Raw genomic sequence first — 23,580 nt, forward strand, 5'->3', positions numbered from 1 at the left:
ATGTTCCACCCATCGGACGATAAACCACCATGAAATAAATAATGATACAGCGATATACAGCAAAGATACCCTACACTACTGGCCCAGGAACGCTGTGCTGGGGGCAACCCAAGTGCTTCTACTAGTGAACTACCCCATGCCTGACTAGTAAATGAGTCTGACTTTGTATGGAAAGTTGTTTGTTGTTTAGTTTAACTGTTTCATAGGCCTTCTAACCTACTGTACATACATGCAGAGATGTAATTGACCATTTATTCTATACTTCTAACTTGCTGTATCTTCCAGATTGTACTTGGGGGGGGGGGGGGGGGAAATGCTGATAAAGTTTAAATTAAATCAGTGTTTTTCATCTATTTGCTTTTCCATTTTCTCAGCTGAGGTGAAGCGTGTTGGGGACACGCTGCTCGGGATGGCCACCCAGTGCGTCCAGGTGAAGAACGTGGTGAAGACCTCTCCCCAGACCCTGTCCAACCTCTGCCTCAAGATCAACGTCAAACTAGGCGGTATCAACAACATCCTCGTGCCTCACCAACGGTAGGTAGCACTTGGCAACGTGCAGATTTGGAAGACTTTTGGAGTAGATGTACCTTCTTGAGTGAAATTCTCTCCACCTGCGAGTCCCCCAGCACTTTTTACTGGACTCTTGGATTTTTGTCTGATTCTCCTGAGTGAGCGAGAACCTTTTTCCACGCTACTTTTTACTCTGATCTTGGGAACCCTTTTTACCTCTTTTTGGTATACATTTTTGGCGTCCTCATTTCCTCCATTTTTTCTGGCATCTACATTTTACTGAAGTAGCACACAACACTTTCTGTGCAGTGTTACTGGAAGCACCTAGAGCTTCCACTGTAGTGTGTCTTTATTTTTCCTTGGTTAAAGCCCTGTTACCAAGACAGGGGGATACCTTCTATTCTACCTGTACTTTATTTTATGAGATCACCACACCCCACCTTATGTGGAATGGTCAGGGGGAAAAATGGTCTCCCTTTTCTCACTTCTCCAATATCTTTTCTGTTACTTTGACAAGTCCCTCTTATCATGCTGGTTGCAGTGTACCCTTTACATGACTTTTTGTGAACTTTTATCGCAGTCTGTCATCACGGCTGTGGTAGGGGACACAAAGGTCATCATTGATCTAAAATGGGGGGGCTGTACTTTTTTAAGCCCTGATCAAGATTGCTTGTCCTTCCTTAGGTCTTCTTCTACCTACCTGGATGGGGGAGGGTCCTCTAGTTCTTTTGTCTTCTCTGGGTTTCCCTTAGAAAGCCCTCAAAGGGTCTTTGAGTGACTGGCAGGATAGGAAGGATGCAGGGGCAAACGAAACCCCCAGTCCTTTGTCCTGCAGAGCACCTGAGAGAAACCGGTTCTGACTGGGAATCTGGCTGCCCGCATTGGATAGCCATCCCCAAGTTTCAGATGTTGCATGGGATATGATTGGTGGGCTCAGCCGATTTTCCTGAATAAATTCCGAGGTCCTGGAGCTGAAACTGTCGACCACTAGAACAGAAGAATCCGAAGAAGCCTGAAGGAATAAGATGCCAGCCACTTACAGTGACTGCCAGAGCCTGCTGAGTAACCGCTGCTGTCCTGACCTCCATTTCTGAGCGACAGGGAAGATCCGAGCAAGACAACTTCCTCCCTTGGACTGGTGGTCCCAAATAGTCCCAAGACAAACTGCCTTTTAGTACATTCCTGGAAGAGCTGTGACCTCCACGGCCTGCAATTCACCAATATGGTGCTGTTCATCGTTGCCTGAAGAACGAATCAGCGTGGTACTTTGTGGGCATCTACCTTCAACTGCAGGGACTCGACCCAGCTCCCCAAAGGCCCCTCACACGAGACGAGGGCCGAAAAAAGAAGTGTCTACCGTTGCAACATCCGTCCTTTGCCCAAGCCTGGAAAAGGTGCCAACAAGCCAGAACCAAGAAGATCCGTTGCTGGCCGTACGTCTGCACAAGAGCTGTCAAAGACCCTCTCTTCTGTCGCTAAGACCAAGAAACCTGTGATCGGGACTGCTGTTGCCTCTCCAATGGAACCATCTTGCAGTATTGAGTTCTAACTTTTAAGGTACTGTCCTGCTCCCAGTAAAACTTGCCTGGAGCTTTGCTTGCTGATCCTGTATTCCTGGGGGATGTAGATGGCTGTATCTCGCAACGCTCCAGGGCTCACATAGAGATGCATTGGGGTGAACAAGCCCATAGTACTCTCTCCTGCCTTAGGACACTGGTCCTTGAGGCACCTTCACAAGGAAACCCCTAGGATTTCTTAACTTGAAAAATCTAGCTTTACATACCTGACAATCCAGAAGAGAGCCTTTTGATCTCTGCCACTTTTGAAACTTACTTTGAACACTGTATCATACCTATCCTGCTCAACTCCTAACGCCTATGGCCTCTCTGAACATTGTGAGACTCTCATAAGCTAGGGCTGGACTCTTTAACACAGGTTGTAAAAAAGTTATAAAAAGATCTCATAAGTTAGAAATGTTTGCATATACATTTCAGATGGTTTTACTAAGAGATCTGTTACTGTAGAAGTTAATCTGAAAGTGACTACACCTATGGTCTATTACTTAAGACACTTGCAATTATGTTCTACATGTGTCACTGTGTTTAGTACTTAGCTACCTTGCAAATATTTGTGTGCCTTATTGTATATATCAAATTACTATTATTTATATAACTTTAAGTGTTCTAGTGTTTTCATGAATAAGTGTAGGCTCAGAGTTCTTTGTACCTTTTTACAGCCCTCCTCTCCTCCTAGACTAAACCTTGCTGCTCAGCCAGTCTACTGAACCTTTGTGTAGTTCAGGCTAAATCTAAGAATTAGAAAAACCCACCTTGAATGTACAGGTTTACAAGTTCTGTCATAGGCAGTAACTTGTGTACAAATCCCTCATCATAAAGCATGTGCAGATCATGGCTCTTCTTAGCCCCATTGTTGGAAAATTATTCTGTATTGTTAGTTTTCCATTGAAAGCCTTCAACTCTAAATCAGTCTTTGACATCCATTTTGCGTAGGTTTTCTCAAACTACAAAGAAGCTTTAATCTAGCAATTGTAGAGTTTGTTTGAATTCTCTTCCTATATCACATGTGGAAGATCTGGTGTATGCACACTGATACTTGCTGCCCAAAATGTCAAGAGTTATGCAAGATCAGATTAGGTGCCTTTATGTCCATGTATTCATGGTTTACAAAATGTCTGCATGACCTTGGCTAACCCTTGTTTCACAAAAATGACTAGGTGCTTCATCCGGGCCAAATAGTTGTTGAGCTAAAACGAAAGCATTTAGTGACTCTATCACTGTTTATTAAATGCAAATATGTCATAGTACATCCATTTATATCTGTCATAGTACATCCATTTTTTAACCAAGACCCTCATGGCTAATTGTATGTACCTGCAAAAGTTGTTCAGGTTAAACTTTGTACACATTCTTGTCACATATTATGAAACAAGTGACTAGTTTTAGATTAATTGGAAAGTTGTTTAAGGAGTGGTTCATTAACTGTCTGTGAACAATCCTAATGTTCACTGGAGTTACATGCTCTTCCTAGGTCAGGAAAACTTACTATAAGTAGAGGACATATTCCACTTGGTTATATGGAGATATAGATACAGAGGTATGTGGTAATCTTACACCAATAAGTAAACAACTTTTTCATCTCCTACCTTGAACAGTACAAAATGTAAATATGACGCAATATCTGAAGTTGAACTATAGATTCATAACTACTAATATTGCCCACAGGACCACAAATAGTTGGGTAGGAAATAACTGTATACTTTTAAGGATTTAGAGACCATATGTTTTAACCATCAAGCGATAAGCCCATTTTTATTATACTAACCACTCTCTTTTTGTTTTTTGCTCATTTCCCCCCCTCTCTTTTCAATCATCAACTTTGGTTTTACTGTTATGTTTTTTGGCAATGGATGTTTTTGCAGATTTCTTGGTTGAATTTCTTTTGCATGCAGGATTGCTGCAAATCCCAAACTATGGGTAGACTAACTTCCAACTGTTACTATTATTATGCAAGAGAGTTAGCCTTGAAAAAGCCTCTTTTTGGCGAAACACATAGCAGTAGTGTTGGCAATGACAATTTGTTAAACTTAAGCTCTGACCAATGATGCTGTGAAGAAGTTGCATATCAGTCATATGGTTTATACAGCAATTGCAGAAAATAAACGTTTTTTTGCACTCAAAAATAAAACACAGGTTATTGTGGCTTAGATATGCGCAATGTTGGTTTTGCAATCCATGGTGCACACAATATATGTATAAACCAGGGCGCAAAAATAAGAGAACTCGTATTTTCCTTTTAGTACATTTCTTTAGTACACAATAGCTTCCACAATCTTTTAGACAATTTTCAGATAATCTCTCTTAGTAGGAATTATAATTATCATCTGTATGGGCGCCACTATCACCCTTGATAAAGCAAAACCTTTTCTACTTATCCTTTTCTTGGGTTTTATTTCAAATGTCAAAATCCCTTCAGGTTTACTTGACTTCTCTGTCTCCCACCTTCATGGCACTAAGACTCCCCAAAGTCCTATGGTTCTCTGGTAGGTGTCTTTGTTTTACAATTTCAATATTTAACTTAGGGCGTCTGCTCGCTCTGGTATTTTTCAGATTCCTGTGGCCTCATGCACTTTGCTGGCCTCGCTGTAGAGCATTCACCCTCTTTTTCACTTTCATCCCCACAGGACATGTCTGTCCGTCTTTAATAGCCTGGTTGGCTCTTCCAGTCATGACATGCAACATTTTTTTTTTAAACAATTTTTATTAACAAACAACACAAACCAAACTTGCAGTGCATATAGTAACATTTTGAATATACATCACTTTATCCGTGTCCACTGCTTCACCCATTCCCTCCCACCCTTTCGAGCCTACCCTCCTTCATGTTCTATTCTTGCAGTAGGGATTCCTTTTCCATGGTTTCTGTTGGATCCTGGTCACTTGACCAGTCTTGTGTGGGCCCAAATAATTCAGCTATTAGTTGTTTCCAAGCTATCAAGGTTTCAGCCTCCTCCCCGCCCCCCCAACATTGCTTGCTTCCTGCTATACTGTAGTTTCAGCCTCAGCCCATTTCTCTAGGTCTTTCCACCATACTTCTATTCTTGGTCTATGGCATGCCTTCCACCCCATAGCGATTCTTCTTTTTGCAAGTACGTACGCCAGGTCTTTTAGTTTACTCACATGCTTGAGTTTACATGGTCTAGGAAACCCTCCTATCAGACAAGCCCACACTGTATCCACCACTATCTTAATCCCGTTTTCTTCCAGCCTATGTGCTATTTCTCCCCAAAATCTCTCTATTACTGGACATGACCAGAATATGTCTACCATTCTGGCGTTTTCTTCGTCACATTTGGGGCATGATTGTCGTCCTGTATTTTTGAATTTGGCTATCCTCTGGGGTGTCATATAGGTATTACCCAAATTGTTCGTTTACAATTGTTCGAATGAACAATTGACCGAATTTAAAGGGTCATAATTGACCTTTTCACAATTGACCGTATATATATATATATATATATATATATATATATATATATATCCTTCACAATTCGGTCAATTGTGAAAAGGTCAATTGTAATTCTAACAGTTGTAAAATGAACAATTCGTATACAACCGTCATATACGCCGCAGGGTTATATATAATTGTATCTGTTGTAGTCTTGCATTTCTTGACACTTTTTTGTGGTACCCTTGGGCTCGTTCCCACATCCCCTAACTCATTTGGGAACCACTTCCTCTTCCCAGTTCTGTCTCAGTTGTACCACTTCCTTCCCCACTTTGGACATCATCAGCTCATATATTCTAGATATCTTGTGTCCCCCTTCTGCTATGTCATATATCGTATCTATGGTGGCGTCCGGTTCATCTTCTAGTACTACTTCGGACCATGTCTCTTTGATTTGCTGCACCACCCTATGGTATGTGATATACTGTCCCGTATGTAAACCCGTTTCCTCCACCAACACCTCAAAGTCATTTATACTCCCTCTTGCCACATGTCGCCCATTGTTGCTATCCCCACCGGTTCCCAGTGCTTCCTGATCATCAATCTTAGTTTCTTTTCTTTTCCCGCCAGTGCAACTAATGGCACTTGCGGGGAACACGGGGATGGGTTCTCCATTACCTGACAGGTTCTACGCCATATCTCCCACTCGAGTATCATCATCTTTGGACGTCTTTCCATATTCGATCTGGGCAACCACATCATTTCTTTTAGGAAGAATGGGGCACAGTCCAATCGGAACAGCCTGGACTCTGAGGTTGGTTCTTCGGAGAGCCATTTAGCTACATATTGCAGCTGACTTGCCATTAATAGATTTCATAGTTTGGCAGTTTTATACTCCCTTTCTCAAGTGACTTTTGTAGCTTCCAAAGTGCCACTCTATTATTCGTCCCATGCCAGAGGAATTCCCTGCATATGCTATTTATCCTAGCAAAGAATTGCCTTGATATCAAGTATGGGATGTTCCCAAAATAGTGCAACAGTCCTGGCAGGACCACCATTTTAAGCATTGCCCCTCGTCCTAACATCGCCATGGGGAGCTTCACCCACAACTTCATACTATTTTCAATAGTCTTGATCGCTTTCTCAGTGTTATATTGATGCTTTGCTTCCACCGTATGATATAGGTCTATCCCAAGATATCGAAACGTGCTGACCTCCCATGGCATCTGTAAAACTGGTAACTGCTCTAATGGGATCCCTTTATAATCTGCCCAGTGGAAATATACAGCGTACAAGGAAATTAAATGCGGTTCCCCTTTTTATGGTGATGCCTATTATGTCATACTGTTGCCTCAGGTAGATCGCCTGGGGCTCTAGGGCTAGAATATACAGCATGGGGGACTACGGGCATCCCTGCCTAGTGCCTCTACTGAGTTGCCACCTCTCTGATATTACTGCTCCTGTTTTAACTCTAGCCAGCGGCGCGCTATGTAATAGTTTGGCCCATTTGAGATACCCAGGTCTTATTCCATAGTTTGTGAGGGCCGCAATCAGCCATGGCCATTTGACAGAGTCGATGGAGTTGTCTGAGATTGTTGGTTATGTTCCTATTAGGGACATAGCCGGTCTGATCGGGGTATATTAATTTATCGATGGTCCTCCTCATTCTGTTTGCCAGGACTGCTGTTCATATTTTACTATCCTGATTCAACATTGATAGGGGTCTATATGAGCCGCAATCATAGCCAGGCTTATTTGGTTTGGGAAGTGGTATGATAATCGCCTCTCTTAGGGACTCTGGTAGCCTTCCCACTTTGTATGCCTCATTTAGCATCTCTAAAAGCGGGGGGAGTACCTCATTCTTGTACATTTTATAAAAATTTGCTGGGGAGTCCATCGGCCCCCGGGGTCTTGCTGCATCACTACCTCTTCCAGTTCCTCTAGAGTAAGCAGAGCGGCCAGCTCCTCTCGTTCTTCTGTGCTAATCTGCGGCAATCCAATATCCTCCAGTGTTTCTCTTATTTCCTTGCTATCACTTTCCTCTTCATCTCCGTACAGGAGTCGGTAATAATCTGCAAATTCCTGATTAACTCCTCCTTGGGTGTCCACTATGCGCCCATCATCCTTCGTTATCGTTCTGGTCGTGGGTCTGGGGGTCTCGCTCTTATATAGCCATGCCAGGGCTCTCCCTGGTTTGTCCCCTACTGCATGCTGTGTCTCTATGTACTTTTTATAGTTGACATTGCACAATCTCTCCCAATGTCCCGCGCATTTCTGTTGCAGCTTGAGTATTGCTTCATTATCTTCCTTGGTATTACCTCCCTTCTCAATGCTATTTCTAGCTCCGTTTCCGCTTCTTGTAGTTCAACTAAGATCCCTCCTTGTAGTCCCTTGGACTTAGCTATAGCTATCCCCCTCACTACCACTTTAAAGGCTTCCCAGAGCATGCCCGCTGTCTCAACACTGCCAGTGTTGATCTTAAAATAGCATATTATTTCCTCTCTTATGTCTTCCCTAAAAATAATATCTTTCAACGCCTCTGCTCTGAGGCACCATGATGACATGCAGCATTCAAATCTCTTTTGCTCTGTTTTAGTCGGGCAGTGTGCCCAGTAGCTTCTCTTACTATCTAGTACTTCTGGTGGCTCTTCCAGCCATATCATGCAACGTTCGTACCTTTTCTAGCCTGGTTTTCCTGGGTCGGAGGTCTGTCCTGCTCCTCCAGGCTTTTGTACGGTTGTCAACTTCGGCCCTCTTGACAGCCGGAGTTCGCAACGCCAACTCATATCCTCGCATTGAGCGTTTGCTTCCTTCTGGGTTCTCGTCTCTTTGGCAAACACTCTTGGCTTGAGGATCCAGGCTCCGCTCTCCCTTCTTGTCTCGGTCTCGGTTGTCGGGCGCCCAGCCCACCACTTATCAAGCCACCAGTGAAGACTGTTCTCTTCCCATCTTTGCTTCTGCCCTGACCGGAGCTGCCTGTTTGGTCGGGTTGCCCGCCTCGCAGCCTCCAGCTAGAGAGTTTTGCTGCCTGCACGCCACCACTGGCTCTGCATTGCTCCACCCCTCCAGGACGGTGTCTCGACAGAGGCTCGCTTCCGCGTAGCAAGGCCTTTTCCCTCCATAGGAGTCTCTGTCCCATTCGCAGTCCATGCTGCTCTTATGTACATCATTACAACAAACAAGATTGAGTCTGTCATCTGTGATTGTTGCATTCAGATGTGATCCAGCATTACCTAAAGCCAATAGTGTGAAAGAAGTGTCTTTGTTGTGGTTATAGGTGTAACAAAAAATGACAGTCTTTTCCATCCCCCTATATGCAAGGGCTGTTTGGACAGGAAACTTCCTTCATGGAATGATAGTCCTTGTCCCCAAGAGGGGAGTAACTCCCAGTGAGTTTCCACTTGCCCAGACCCAAAGGGAGAATCTTGTGTAACAGGCTCACCTCCCTAGCTTCAAAGGGGGTGGCTCCCTTTTGGGGGGAAGGGACACATTGTCGAGATTAGTCACACCTCTTAAAGGTAGAATTGCAGAAGAAACATGATCCATTTATCTCACAGAACATCATTCCTTCATGCACACGCCTGTTTCTTAAAGATATGTCAAAACACTGCTCTCGGATCATGTTCTACATGTCCTGGCTATTGTATTGCATACCATTTAGTATCATACATATTGTGAATGCAGGACTAAATGTTCCAGAATGTAATATGAAGTGAACCTAAAAGCAAAACTGGTGTATTTCACACCTGACATGGCACAACTTTAGATCTCTGCAAACTACCCTACATATGGCTCTGCTTCTTTCAGACCTACTCCCAGAAGAATCTGTGTGATAGTCGCCTGTTTGTAGGCATTGCTTGACACATGCAAGCATCTTGGTAATGTGCAGAACATGCATAGCATTTGTAAATGAGCGATTTAAAGCTGTGAAATCCCTTGCAAGACATGGCTGGTCAAAGCCTCCAGCTTGGGCCAGAGCTGGGACTATCGGCTATTACTGGGCTTTATTTGTGTTGGCTTTGGGGTCTTTCTGCAGGCAGTCCGGCGCTTTCCTTTATGGTTGAGGGCTTTTCTTAATATGAATGTGCAGCGCCTGTGTGCGCCTGTGCATTGTATCATGAACATCCTGCAGCCAGAGAAGGGAAATACTTGCAAATTAAATGTTTACTCCTGAGTCAGGTCCTTTTTTGCATTCATGAAAGGCAAAGAATTGTTGAATTTATATTATGTAATGGACGAAAGCAAACTACATACAGTCATGTTGCTGATGGGTCTCTGATGGTTTATTTCTCTCCTTTACGGCCTTCCCTGGGAGATTAGATCTGACCCTTTTAAATCAGAAAAAATAAGCTGTTGTGCTTTGGGTTATGCCTGGCTAGGCGGAGGAGGAATCAAAAACCAAGGAATCCAGCAGAAAGAGGAGTGGACGCTCCAAGTTAGGCAAAAGAGCTCAAAAAATGGAAACCTCTCATAACAAACTTGATGAATATATTCCTCAAAGGAAGGTAAAAATGCAACAAAAGTCCTACGTTGGTGAACTCAAACTGAATATACCACAGTGAGCACATAGAGCATGCGATGAATTGATCACTTCAGATCTTCGTTACCAAGATCAGCCAGACAGCAGGCTCGGCACCTCTAAAGCACACCAGTGAATATCATGTGTCATGTATGCTTTAACAAAAATGTGAACTGGCTTCTGTGTATCAGGCAAACAGGCGGGGGGGGGGGTTAGGGCCCGCCAAGGGTTTGGGGGTGTTCACTTATCAGTGCACTCCAGAAAAGCGGCAGCTCCCCGTTCCTCACAGCTGTTGCCCTATGTAGTAGAGGGTGGCCCTCGCTCCACAGCCTCGATCCCAAAGTACCAAGTGTAGTGGCACTGGCAGCCCTGGGAATAATTCTGCAGACCTAACTGAAGTAGCATGTTGTTCCTCTTACCCCAAGGCATGTGACAGGACAGGATTGGCCAAACTCCACACAATGCACTGCCACCGGAACCTGTTGAGTTCCGGTGGCACGCGGAACTCAACAGGTCGAGCACGCGCCTGGCTTCTGGTTACAGCCGTGCTTCTCTTGCTTCTGTTCCTAGGCAGCCATTAGATTTCACTCATTCTTTTCTGCCTCCCCACAGGTCTGCCGTGTTCCAGCAGCCGGTCATCTTCCTGGGAGCAGACGTGACGCATCCGCCAGCGGGAGATGGCAAAAAGCCCTCCATCACAGCCGTAAGTGACCACTCCTCACAGCTAGCTAGCTACCTGGGGCTTCACAGCTGCAGTTATAACCCCTTGCAGTGCAGCTTTCTGCTGGAATCTATATTAAACCTACAGGTCATCGCTTTGCCTCCCAGAGGACCAGACTCCATCCACCAGGGGTTGATCAATTGGGTATTATTGCACTGGGTACTAGTAGCGCCTGGTATCTAAAGCTTCAAGAAGCGCACGATCACCGCAATACCACGTGATCTATCAATAACGATCATTGATTATTAATGAGGCTGGGTCCAAGGATTCAAAGACTGACTCCTACTGATGAGTTACAGGATATGTAATGAAGAAAACATTAAGGTGGAACTCTAGTGTAGAAGTTTCGTTTTCCAATGTAGTGGCAACATTTCATTTTTGGGGTTCTCTTGCCTAACGTTTTACAGTTAGGCAAGAGAAATTATTATGCTGACGTGCAGGGTTTGTTTGCTTTATTTGCGAGTAGAGGTCCTTCAACTGTAGCCCGAATGTCGCTGCAACCCTTGTTAATTTTGCCTATTAAGCGGTGCTGTAAGGGCTGCCTATATGCCGGAAATATTGGCATGGCGTTAGAGAAGATTATTTGTTTTGCATTTTCCCACCGTAGATTTCAGTGGAACTCCAGCAGTTTTTTTTTTTGTCTGGAACTCTAGCCTGACGTTTGAGGTGATTAAAGCCTTTTTCACTATATTTACCTGCTCAGCTCATTTATTTTGGGGAGAGTGATGGTCCCTGTAAGGAAAGGCCTGGTATCATCAATGAAGACCGACACAAATGAGACACAGTTCAAGGGTGTTTATTGAATTTCAAAGGGGTGCTTAAACGCCTATTGTTAGGGAGAATTCTCAGAAATGTTCTAATTCCTCTCTCTCTCTTAGAGACCACCAGCAACTTTGCTGGATTTTGATGACTTGGAATTTTTAACCTGGCAAGAGTGAGACCCTTTCCCCACTCTCTCATGTAATTTTAAGGTGATTTTGAACTCTGTTTCTTTTGGTTATGAAGCCTGACAAACTCCATAGGCATCATCTTTTACATTGTGTCACACAGCACCTAGTGCAGCTACACAGAGAAGTCTTTCAGATTTCCCAAAGGTTTAAATACCTTCTCTTGGATAAACTACTGTTTCCAAGAGCAGTGAATGTTAATGTTAAAAGATATTGTGGTCCCCTGGCTCTGAAAAGGGAAGGGGGGGTGAGTTAGTGGGAATAAGCTGGAAAAGTGCAAGAGAGCAGTGATGTGCTGTTGACAGCCTCAGCCCAGTTGGTCCGTTGGCTGGGCTTGGGGTGTTTTACGGTTGGTAGTCATCGTGTGCTGTTGTGCGAGTCTATGTGTGGTTTGTGTTGTTGTTGCAGTGTAGTGAAGTTTGTGCGGATCATCGTGTTGTAGGCTTGTGGTTATGTTTGGTTAGAGTTTGAGAGGTGTATGCAGAGGGGTGAAATTGTTAGTGGATTGGTTAATTGGCATTTCTGTCCTTGCAATTATGTCTAAGTGTAATGCTTGCTATCATTCACCATTCCATCTGAGTGTGGCACTTGCTAATCCTCAATATCCTATCTAGATGTGAGGCAGGGCCAGCGTTGTCGATTCCATCCAAGTGCGGCACTTGGTAACATTCACACTTCTATCCAGATGGGACCAGGCCAAAGTTGAGAATCCCATTAAGTGTGGCTTATGCTAACATTTACAATGAAATTAAATGAAGTGAAGTGAAATTGACTTTACTTACATTTGGAACTTTCTAGACCCAGCACACACTATCTTACAATAGGGTGTTGGAGGGGTTACTTAGTACACCCTTTGTCTAGTTTCTCATGTAACATTTGTATGTTACCCTTTCCTCGAGGAATGGCTGGTGGCAGTGTATTACCTTTAACTACCGTGATGTGCATTTAACGCGGGATGCGTTCACAGCTGCAGAAAAGCACCCAAGGGTGCCATTTTTGTCCAAATGGCCCTGGTCTTCATTTTTCGCCTTTTTTTGTGGAAAGGTCCTTCTTGAGATTTACTCTGCGCGCCAAACCAAGTTTGGTCCCTTTGGTCGTTTCGTCTTTGGCAGGATTCACAAGTGAAGCCCGCCTCTGGCTCCAGGGTGTCTGGCGGGGGCAGGAAGCGAGGAAGGTGCTCGAAACACCCTGTGCTTAGTCTCCTAAGAGACGAAAGAATCCGAAGAACTTGAAGAAGACGCCTGCTGCAACTCCTGGACCGTTGGTTTGCACAGTGAAGCCCTGCTGCTGTGCTGAAACTCTATTTTTTGTTTCGACTAGAGCAGCCCTGCAAGGACGACTTCTCCCCTTGTGTTGGTAGGACCAATTAACTCCAAAGTAAGCCACATGGACATCCTCTCGGAGCTAGTTGAAATTCCACTGCAGTTGCTGCCGGAACCGAAAAGCCAGGGAAAGGAACACCAGATCGTGTGCGTTGCTTTTAAGCTGGCCAAGAGCTCCAGGAAGATCCTCCGGACTCCCAGGAAGCAGGACTGACCAAGCCTGAGTCCCCTCAACAGACTGCGGTATCCCAGGTGCAAGGAAAGCCCATCTCGACAGCCAGGATCCGCAGTGTTGCTATTTGCGGTAGACGCGCGGAGCTGAAACACTTAAGTGCAACTTGTTTGAAGATTGCCAGTTGCGGTCGGTGACCGTCCCATTGCAGTGCAAGAGTCCCCAAAAGTCCTCCCTCTCGTCCCCACGACTGAGGCCCAGCAACACCTGGATCTGCTGAGCTGCATTGGAACAGAAGCCATCTGCTGCACTTTTCTTCAACCTAAAGGTACTGTACAGTCTAAGAGAACTTACCTCTTGTCGTGTAACCTCACTTGAGACTTGAATGAGACTTCTCTCCTCGGCTTATATGTGGTATCTTCCTTCTAGGAAGGGGTTAACTGACTTTGCATTGGAGGGTTATTTTGCAAGTACGTACCTGCTTAAGAACAATTGTGTGAATACTTATCATAATCTGAAACCTCTTTTCTTTGACACTCCTGCCAAGAATATTCTAAATGCAACAGTGACATATTAATGTCCCTAGCACCCTAACTATTGAAGTCACCTGAGTGTGTTGTGGGCCATCCCAAAAGGGTACTTACTCATTTAGAAAACTAAGAGTGTATATTTTGAAGTGTATTTGTGTATTGCTTTATATCGCCCCCTTCTGAAGAAGGCTTACTCTAACTGACTGTTAAATTAATAATTGTTTAATCAAGAAACCTTGTGTGTAAGAGTTTATTTGAATACTTGTCAATGTGAATCTCTGTGTAACTCCCCTAGCGCTCACATTGACCCCTCTTGAGATAAGCCTGTCTGCTCAACACACTACCAACCTGTGTAGTACAGACGTATACCAAAGGTTGGGTTCCTATTGCCAGGAGGTCAGGGTTGTTGTAGCGCACCCAAAGGGTACTGCATACAATCTTGCCTAACACGTATCTAAACCTAAATCTAAGGATGGGAGCAAGCTACAACCATCAAATAATAACGCAGTCCTAGTCAAGTCTGTCAAAATCAAATGACCTATACTAATAAACCTATTGCCAATCTTTACTTCTAAATACAAAATGGTGTGGGACAGTAGTGTATGCAAAAATGGAAAAGTATTCAAGAAATAATATATCAGGACAGTTGAGCAATTGGCTTGCCGTCCCCATGCTTTCAGCACGGGACACAGCATCACTCTCCAGCTTCATGCACACTCTGGCTTCCTCGGCACGAGGACAGAGTTGAATGGTTCAGCTGGTCTCGCACCACTTTGGCAAAATCTTTAAGAAACAAAAAGAATTCTCAAAAGAAACGTCTCTTGTCAGAACACAGGCTTCCTCCGCCTTGAAATTGACTTTGCTTGTCAAAACACACAGTATTACCTTCTTTCCCAGTGACTGCTGGTGCTTGTAGTACTTTCTGTTACTCGTACAGTTCAATATCTCAGTATCAGGACCTTCTGTGCCAAAGTCTCTTTGCCATTCAAAGTCTTACTGCAGAGAGTCTGATGTAGCAAACAAAACACAAAAGTTCCTTTCCTTTGTCAAGATTCTCACATTCATAAGTTCACGATTGGTCCCTCTCCTTCGGGCTCGAATCACGGGTTCCCCTCTTCCGGACTCAAATCCCTTTTGACACCGGAATCAAAGACTTTCTATTGTGCGCAGAATTTTGCTTGACCCATCGCAGGACCACTTTGATTTACAATTCTTTACAACTCTTTAACTTACACTTCGAGGGGATTGGGTCCTCCGACGTATTCCATATCTATGACATGTAATCACCACAGCTGTGCTGCTTCGGAAACTTTTCCGGCGTCTGCGTCCTGCGTCGATGACGTCGATGCGCCGCCGTCGAGGACCTCCTCCGACGTCCGACGTCATCCGATGTGATAAGTAGGACGCACGACGCCCGTAGCCTCAGTTCCGTTTTTTCCGCGAACGTGTTGCTTCGTGTTTCTCGGTTCTAGCCTCGACTCTTTGGAGTTCTGTTCTTTCTGGTTCTTCGAACCTGTTCGTTTGTTATCCTTCGAAGATGTCTTCCACTTCGTCTGCAACCCCGCGTCCGGGCTTCAAGAAGTGCGGGGAGTGTGGGTCCAAGATGTCGGTGACTGACTCGCACGACGCCTGCCTCTGGTGCCTCGGGGAGGCCCACGACACGGATGACTGTATCGACTGCCAGTCGCTTACGTCCAAGGCCTTACGCGAACGTAAGAAGAAATTGTCGGTAGGTCGGGTGTCCAAGCCCCGGAAGTCGAAGTCGGCGGGGCTTTCGACGGATGATTCGAGGGGTGACTCTCCGCGTCATCGTCGGAAGTCTCGTCGGTCTTCTTCTAGGAGTCGGTCTCGCCACTCCTCGGCCTCTTCGAGGCATTCTCGGAAGCGCCGACACCGGTCGCCTTCCAGGTCCTCTTCCGAGGACTCTGCCCGGCACGTCGGTTATCCCACCAGCCGTGCGACGCCGGAGGAATGGGCTTCCTTCGGGAAGAAAATGTTGGCGATTCTTGAGTCGCAGGGTACTCAGCCGTCCGCGCCCCCGCGTGGGGTCGGCCGTGAGAGGTCGAGAGTCACCGCTCGCAAGAGTGGTCGGCACGAGTCACGGGAGAGGTCCCGTTCGGACAAGGAGGCTCGTTCTCGACGTACCCGTTCCAGGTCCCGGTCCTCGACGCGCTCGAGACCGTGTGTACCTGTGAAGTCTTCGAGGAAGACATCGACGTCGGAGGCGTCGAGGGCGTCGACAGGCTTTCTCGAGGCTTCGGCTTCGAGGAAGTCGTCGACGCCGTCGACGATCCGGTCGTCGAGGGACACGCTCGGGGCTCCGGCTTCGAGGGCTGTGTCGACGCCGCCGATACTGGAGGCGCTGCATCTGACGTCGACGCCGATTTCCTCGACGTCGACGCCGATCCTCTCGGCGCCGTTGCCGGTTTTCTCGACGTCGGCGCCGATTCGCTCGACGCCATCGACGCCTTTCGTGTCGGAGGTGCCCCGTGTCACGGGTGAACCCCCTAGGAAGGCTCTGGTTAAGAGCAAGCACTCTCGGGTGCCTTCTTTTCGCCAACTGGATTATATTTCAGAGGCGGATGAAGATTCTGATGGCCTGGTGCCTAGTCAGGTGCCGGATGATCTTGTCTCGGGCCACAGTCAGTTTGCCGATTTGAGGCAGTCACTGCATGATGCCAGTGGACTGGACACCTCTCCGGAGGTGGAGTTTTGTCGACCTGAGCCTGGTTCCCATGCCGATTCCTCCTACCAGCGCCTTATGGCTAGGGTTTCTGAGTATCTGGGATGGTCTGCTCCCCCAGGGGAGTTTGTGCAGGATGATCTGACGGACATCCTTGATGTTGGTCCCCCAACTGACCCGGTACTGCCGTTCCATATGGCTTTACAGAGAAGGGTGGCGGCGGCTTGGACTGCTCCGGAGAGTCTCCCGGCAGTGGGCAGATCCATGTCGCGAAAATACCGTCCAGCCAGTAGCGACCCCTGCTACTTGACCAGGCACCCCACTCCGGAGAGTTTGGTGGTGCAGGCGGCCACGGCCCCGGCAAAGCAGGCGTCGTACCCTACCATCCCTCCTGATAGGGACGACAAACTTTTTGATGGCTGGGCGAAGAAAGTGTTTTCTTCTGGTGGTATGGCGCTTCAGGCGGCCAACTCCATTTGTGCCTTGTCACGTTTCACGCACACTCTGTGGAACTGTGTTGCGTTAGCGGCTGAACATATTCCCGAAGGGGACGAACGGGATGGTTTCCTTGCTATGGTCCAGGATGGTAAGGATGCCATGTGTGAGTCCGTTCAGTCGGGTTTGGACTTAGCTGAATGCGTCAGTAGGTCCATGGCGGCGAGCACCGTGATACGCAGGTTTGCGTGGTTGCGGAAGTCGGGGTTTGCTCCTGATGTGCAGTCCCGGCTCCTCAACATGCCCTTTGATGGTGAACACCTTTTTGGCAGCAAGGCTGACGAGAGCCTTGAGAGGTTGCAGACCTCCAAAGCTGCAGCGAAGTCGTTGGGCGCTGCAGTTCGCCAACCTCCGCCTTTTCGTCCTAGGGGACAGCAGTGGAGGGGTGGTTCCTTTCGCTATTACTCATCCTTCAGTAGAGCGAGAGGAGCTGGCAGTCAAAGAGGCCAACGCAGGGGTACCAGAGGTGGACGACAGGGTACCCGTGGTGCCAAGGCCGCTCGGGCAGTTGCCTCTTTGCCCTCAGGTAACGCCGCAGCCGCTCCTGCTCAGTCATGAGGCCATGTCCCATGGTTCGCCGGTTGGGGGAAGGCTGGCGCAGCATCTTGTAGAGTGGCATGCCATTACTTCAGATGTGTGGGTTCTGGAGATCATAACCCACGGCTACTGTCTTCCTTTCCGGCACAGGCCTCACGACAATCCACCGGGGAACCTCTCTTTACAGAGTCCGGATCCGCTCCTTGCGCAGGAAATTCAAGCCCTGCTGGAGAAAGGCGCCATAGAACTGGTGCCTGTAGCGGAGAGGAACAAGGGATGGTACTCCCCTTATTTTTTGATTTCCAAGAAAGACGGAGGATTGAGACCCATCATGGACTTGCGCGGTTTGAACAAACTCCTCAGGAAGGACAAGTTCCAGATGGTCACTCTCTCTCAAGTCCTCCAGGCCCTTCAGCTTCAGGACTGGTTGGTGTCACTCGACCTCAAGGATGCTTACTTCCATGTGCCGATCCATCCCAAGCACAAGAAGTACCTGAGGTTCGCGGTTGGCGACTCGCACTTTCAGTTTCGGGTCCTGCCGTTCGGATTGACCTCCGCCCCGAGGGTTTTCACCAAGCTCATGGTGGTGGTGGCAGCGCATCTCAGGCAAGGGGGGATTCACGTCTACCCCTACCTGGACGATTGGTTGATCAGGGGGAGCTCTCCCGAGCAGGTCCTGGATCATCTATCCGTCACCTGCCACTCCCTTCACAGGCTGGGCTTCTCCCTCAATTTAAAGAAGTCCCATTTGACGCCAACACAGCGGCTCCAGTACATCGGAGCAGTGCTCGACACTTCCCTGGGGCAGTGTTTTCCTCCCCAGGTGAGGGCTCTTCACATTCAGCAGATGGTGCACAAGTTTCAGCATGCCCAGACGCTCCCAGCATTCGAGTTCTTGAGGTTGCTCGGCCTCATGGCATCCTGCATTCTTCTGGTGCCAGAGGCTCGCCTGCGGATGAGATCTTTGCAGTGGGCACTCAAGACGCAATGGTCGCAGTCCTCCGGCAGGATGTCGGACCCGATTCAGGTGCCGCCCTCGGTCGCCCGGGACCTTCTGTGGTGGGCCGTCGAAGGCAACTTGATGAGGGGGGCTCCATTTTGGCTACCCTGGCCGGAGGTGACGATCGTGACGGATGCATCCCTCACGGGATGGGGAGCTCATGCCAACGGGCTGACAGTCAGCGGTCGTTGGTCTCCGTCGGAGTCCAGACTCCATATCAATCTGTTGGAGCTGAGGGCCGTCAGGCTAGCCCTGAAGGCTTTTCTGCCGACTGTGCGAGGAAAGAATGTCCTGATCCTGACGGACAACACGGTGGCCATGCACTACCTCAACAAAAAGGGGGGGGCAGGGTCACTTCCTCTGTGCAGGGAGGCGATGCAGCTCGAGTTCTGGGCCATCCAGCAGGAAGTTTCGATCTCGGCAGTTCATCTGGCCGGAGAGGAAAACGTGACGGCGGACGCTCTGAGCAGGCAGAGTGCGATCTCTCACGAGTGGGAGTTGGCTCAGGAGATTCTCCTGGAGATCTTCGGCCTTTGGGGGACCCCTCAAGTGGATCTCTTCGCCTCCAGTGTCAACCGGAAGTGCGAAAGGTTTTGCTCGCGGGAATTTCCTCCAAAAGGAGCCTTAGGAGACGCGTTCGTGGTGGAGTGGTCATTCCCGCTGCTGTACGCGTTTCCTCCAGTCCCCGTCATCCCGCAAGTGCTGCGGAGGTTACGGAAGTTCGGTTCCCGGATGATCCTCATTGCTCCGGCGTGGGCTCGGAGGACGTGGTACCCGGACCTTCTAGACTTGTCCATCTGCCCTCCACGTCGTCTTCCCTACCGAGACGATCTGCTCTCACGGGATGGGGGTCAGGTTCTCCATCCAGAGGTCAGGTCCCTCAACCTTCACGCTTGGCTTCTGAAAGGTTGAGGTATCGGGATTGGGACCTCCCTGAAGACGTGATGGAGGTGTTGCTTTCGGCCCATAGGCCGGCAACAAAGTCTCTGTACCGTTGCCGTTGGCGTAAGTTCTGCGACTGGTGCAGAGTTCAGAATGTGGATCCTTTTGCTTGCGACATCCCCATGGTTCTGTCCTTTTTGCTTTCTTTGGCCCACAGGGGCTTGCAAGTGGGTACTATTAAAGGTTACCTGGCGGCGCTGTCTATCTTTAAGCGCTCTTCTGAAGAATGTTCTTACTTTAGAATCCCTTTAATTTCACAGTTTCTCAAAGGGCTCACTAATGTGTTCCCTCCGGCTCCTTTCCTGGTGCCCGGTTGGGATTTAAACCTTGTACTTCGGTTCCTTATGGGTGCTCCGTTTGAGCCTTTACATTCTTGCCCTTTGAGGCTGTTAACTTTGAAAACTGTGTTTTTAGTTGCGGTTACTTCCGCTCGCAGAGTGAGTGAGTTACAGGCACTTTCAGTTAAGCCACCCTTCACTGTATTTCACAAGGACAGGGTTGTCCTTCGTGTTCGTCCTTCTTTTCTTCCGAAGGTAGTGTCGGAATTTCATTTGGCCCAGAAGGTTGTTCTTCCGGCTTTCTATCCTCCTCCGCATCCTGGTAAGGAAGAGGAGAGGCTCCATAGGCTTGATCCTAGGAGAGCTTTAAGCTTTTATGTTTCTCGCATGTCCCGGGTCAGAGTGGACGATCAGCTCTTTATTGGTTACGCTGGAAAGCGTTTGGGGCAAGCTGTGACGAAACAGACTTTGTCCCGCTGGATTATTTTGGCCATCTCGGAGTGTTACCGCTTGGCGGGTAAGGACCCACCGGCTGGCTTGCGGGCCCATTCTACCAGGGGTGTGGCTGCATCTACTGCCCTGCAGAGGGGTGTTCCTATTCGCAACATCTGCGATGCAGCCACCTGGGCTTCAGTACACACATTTGTACGGCATTATTCCCTCGATTCCATCCGAGGGCAGGATCTGGCATTTGGCAAGGCGGTCCTTTGCTCTGCTATTTGATTGGCTATTCTAAATTTTGTTTCTAAATTCTTTCCCTCCTCCTTGTTTTGGTACTGCTTTGGGAGTCTGTCATAGATATGGAATACGTCGGAGGACCCAATCCCCTCGAAGAACAAGTTACTTTCTTACCTGGTAACGTTCTTTCGATGGGATGGTCCGACGACGTATTCCATATCGCTCCCACCCTGCCTTCCCCGCTGCAGAATTTCTTTTGCGATTGCAGCTTACGTTCCGCAAGGCTTTGTGTCTGACTGGCAGTTGACTTAGGTCACACGTTCTGGGGGGAAAAAACTACAACTGAGGCTACGGGCATCGCGCGTCCTACTTATCACATCGGATGACGTCGGACGTCGGAGGAGGTCCTCGACGGCGGCGCATCGACGTCATCGACGTCATCGACGCAGGACGCAGACGCCGGAAAAGTTTCCGAAGCAGCACAGCTGTGGTGATTACATGTCATAGATATGGAATACGTCGTCGGACCATCCCATCGAAAGAACGTTACCAGGTAAGAAAGTAACTTGTTCTTCTGCCACTTCTCAGCTGGATACTTTACAGAGACCTTCGATTGGGCACACACGTGGTGCCGGACCACTCTGTCTCACAGCTTTGCTCTTTTGGACTACAAGTCCCAGAATGCACATTCAAGGTTTTGTTCCCACTTTGCCTGTTACAGGCACTTTTGGGATTTACACACAGTTCTTGACACAACAGATTATCCCGCTTTAGCTTCCTTCGCGTCACAGGGTCTCCATCTTTTACCCTCAGTGATGAGGTGTTAGCGGCTGCCCCTCAACTACCTGTGTTTCTGGAACTCACCCAGGGAGCAAGCACTGATTTAAACACTGCCAAAAAAGTGAAGCTGGAGTTTTGGTTCCTTGGGTCACGGCGCCCCTGCCACACAGTGGCCCCCTTTGTACTCACAGGCTTCAGTGTCTTGGCAGTCCTCGCCGAGGAAGTGGAAGAAAAGGCATAACAAATCGCCTACTTAGTCATCCTCGTACGACTCCTCCACAAAGAGCACTATATCTTGCCCCACTAAGGCCTCTACTCTGGCTGAATGGGAATCATTCAGGCAGGAAATGCTCAACATTTTCGAGAGCCAGAAACCCTCGAAGTAAGTAGGCCATGCTCATACCATGGCTTCTGAAGCCGTTAAGGAAAGGGCTTGAGCCAAATCCTGCACGCCCTCGAGCCCTGGATGAAGGCCAGATTCGCATTGAGAGCTGTCGAGGCCTTGCCACAATCAAAGGAGGAATTCTTCGAGTCACTGTCATGGACAAAGTCCATGGACAAATCGATATCGAAGTCATCAACGCCATAGACGTCAGCAGCACCATCGATGCCACCAGTGCCATTGACGTCTAAGACGTCTTCAGCAAAGACATCGACTCCATGGGCATCTGGCTCAAAACATTTGCCTGAAATTCAGAAAACCTTCACTCCTTCACCTAGGAAGAATTTCTTTAAGCCGCCTGATGATGATGCACCATTTGGATTGCAGTATGGCAATCCAAATGTCCCTGATAGTTTCATATCAAAAGAATACAGGTTTAGGGACCTGCATGAAAATGTAGACGGCCAGTAGAGTGGACAATTCACCAGAATTGGATTTTGGAAAGCCAGAATCAGATGAGCATGCAGATGCCTCTTACAGACAATGAATGACCAAGGTAGTTGATTATCTGGGGTGGAGCAGGCCTGCCCCCCATTCGAACAGGATGACCTCTCAGATATCCTAGACAAAAGTTCCTCAAAGGGATCCTATCCTACCCTTTCATGTTGCTCTTAAGAAGGGTGTAGGTGCTCATTGGGAAGCACCGGATCAAGTCCGACAGTAAATAAAACTTGACAAATACTAACTGCCAAGTAGTGACCCCAGCTGCTTGTCAAAACATCCTACCCCAGAAAGTCTGGTGGTGCAGGCAGCAACCTTTACCTCCAAGCGGGCTGCTTATCCAGCCATCCCACCAGATCGGGATGACAAACTTATAGACGCCTATTCTAGGAAAGTCTTTTCTGCTGGGAGCATAGCTCTCAAATCAGCCAACTCCACATGTGTCCTTGCGAAATTCACTTCCACTCTATGGGACAGTATCTTCATGGTGGCTGAAAACATTGCCGAAGGGGAGGAAAGAGACGGCTTCTTGGCCATTGTAAAAGATGGGAAAGAGGCCATGTGTTTTAGTCAGGTTTGGATTCTGCTGGCAGTATCAGCAGAGCGATGGCGGCAAGCACCGTGATACGCAGGTTTGCGTGATTAAGGAAGTCTGGATTTGTACCAGACATGCAGTCTAGACTCCTTAATATGCCTTTTGACAGGTCTCATCTTTTTGGTAGCAAGGCTGCCAAAAGCCTTGACAAGCTGCGGACCTCGAAGGCGGCAGCCAAGTCTTTAGGTGCTGCTATTAGACAGCCTCAGCCTTTTCACTCCAGTGGAACGTCTTGGAGGGTAAGATCTTTTTGCTACTACCCCTCAGTTGGAAGAGCGAGAGGAATGACTGGTCAAAGAGGCCAAAGAAGATTCCCTCATGGTGGACGAGGGAGAGGTGCAAAGACTGCCCAAACAGCAGCATCTTTACCTACAGCCACTGCTTCAGCTGCCTCAAAACCTCTCTGAGGTCTTGACTCACGACACCCCAGTGGGAAGCAGACTGTCCCAGCATCTGAAATAATGGCGGGATATTACTTCAGATACTTGGGCATTACAAACCATAGCCCAAGGTTACTGCCAGCCCTCCAGATAAGGTGCGTATATCGGGCCTTTTTACGCACCAAAATCTTGTCAATACGTCCCTTTTAATTCTTCCTTGCATACCACTTACACAGGCTATTTATTGCAGTACCCCATAAATCATGGAGCTCACTGGTGGCAGCCTGGCTAGCAGCAGCTTGCAAATTCACTCTTTACTTTAGTAATTGACACAGTTCCTTGAAAGAAGCAACTGGGATGAGTCCTGGTCTAGTTACTTTTTTAACACTCTCCTCTGTTGATGATTCTATCAAGAGAATACTTTCTGAGTAATGTAAAAGGGAATTTGTGTTTTGTTCATTATGTTCAACTCCCTGCATTTTGTAGGTTGCAGTGTTATTATTAGTGTATCTTGAATCATGAACATGCTTTTCACTTTGCTTTAGGACACAGGTAGTATTGTGTAAAATGAAAATTGTCTTAAACAAGGGCTGCATTTCTGCTTAATTGGCTTTAATAGAGGCAGCAGCATGGACATTTCATA

General features: G+C 47.6%; 1 protein-coding gene across 3 annotated transcripts in view; it reads left to right on the forward strand.

Annotated features, from left to right (window-relative positions):
* Positions 1 to 23,580, forward strand: part of LOC138503099 (protein argonaute-1) — a 582,484-nt gene that overhangs the window by 324,065 nt on the left and 234,839 nt on the right. For all 3 annotated transcript variants that reach the window (XM_069622604.1, XM_069622605.1, XM_069622606.1), the window contains exons 13-14: positions 375 to 534; positions 10,607 to 10,697. In XM_069622604.1, coding sequence (XP_069478705.1) covers positions 375 to 534; positions 10,607 to 10,697 — 251 coding nt within the window. The remainder of the gene's footprint in view (positions 1 to 374; positions 535 to 10,606; positions 10,698 to 23,580) is intronic.

Source organism: Ambystoma mexicanum, chromosome 11 (assembly GCF_040938575.1).
Source record: "Ambystoma mexicanum isolate Mex_15411 chromosome 11, UKY_AmexF1_1, whole genome shotgun sequence".
Classification (NCBI taxonomy): domain Eukaryota; kingdom Metazoa; phylum Chordata; class Amphibia; order Caudata; family Ambystomatidae; genus Ambystoma; species Ambystoma mexicanum.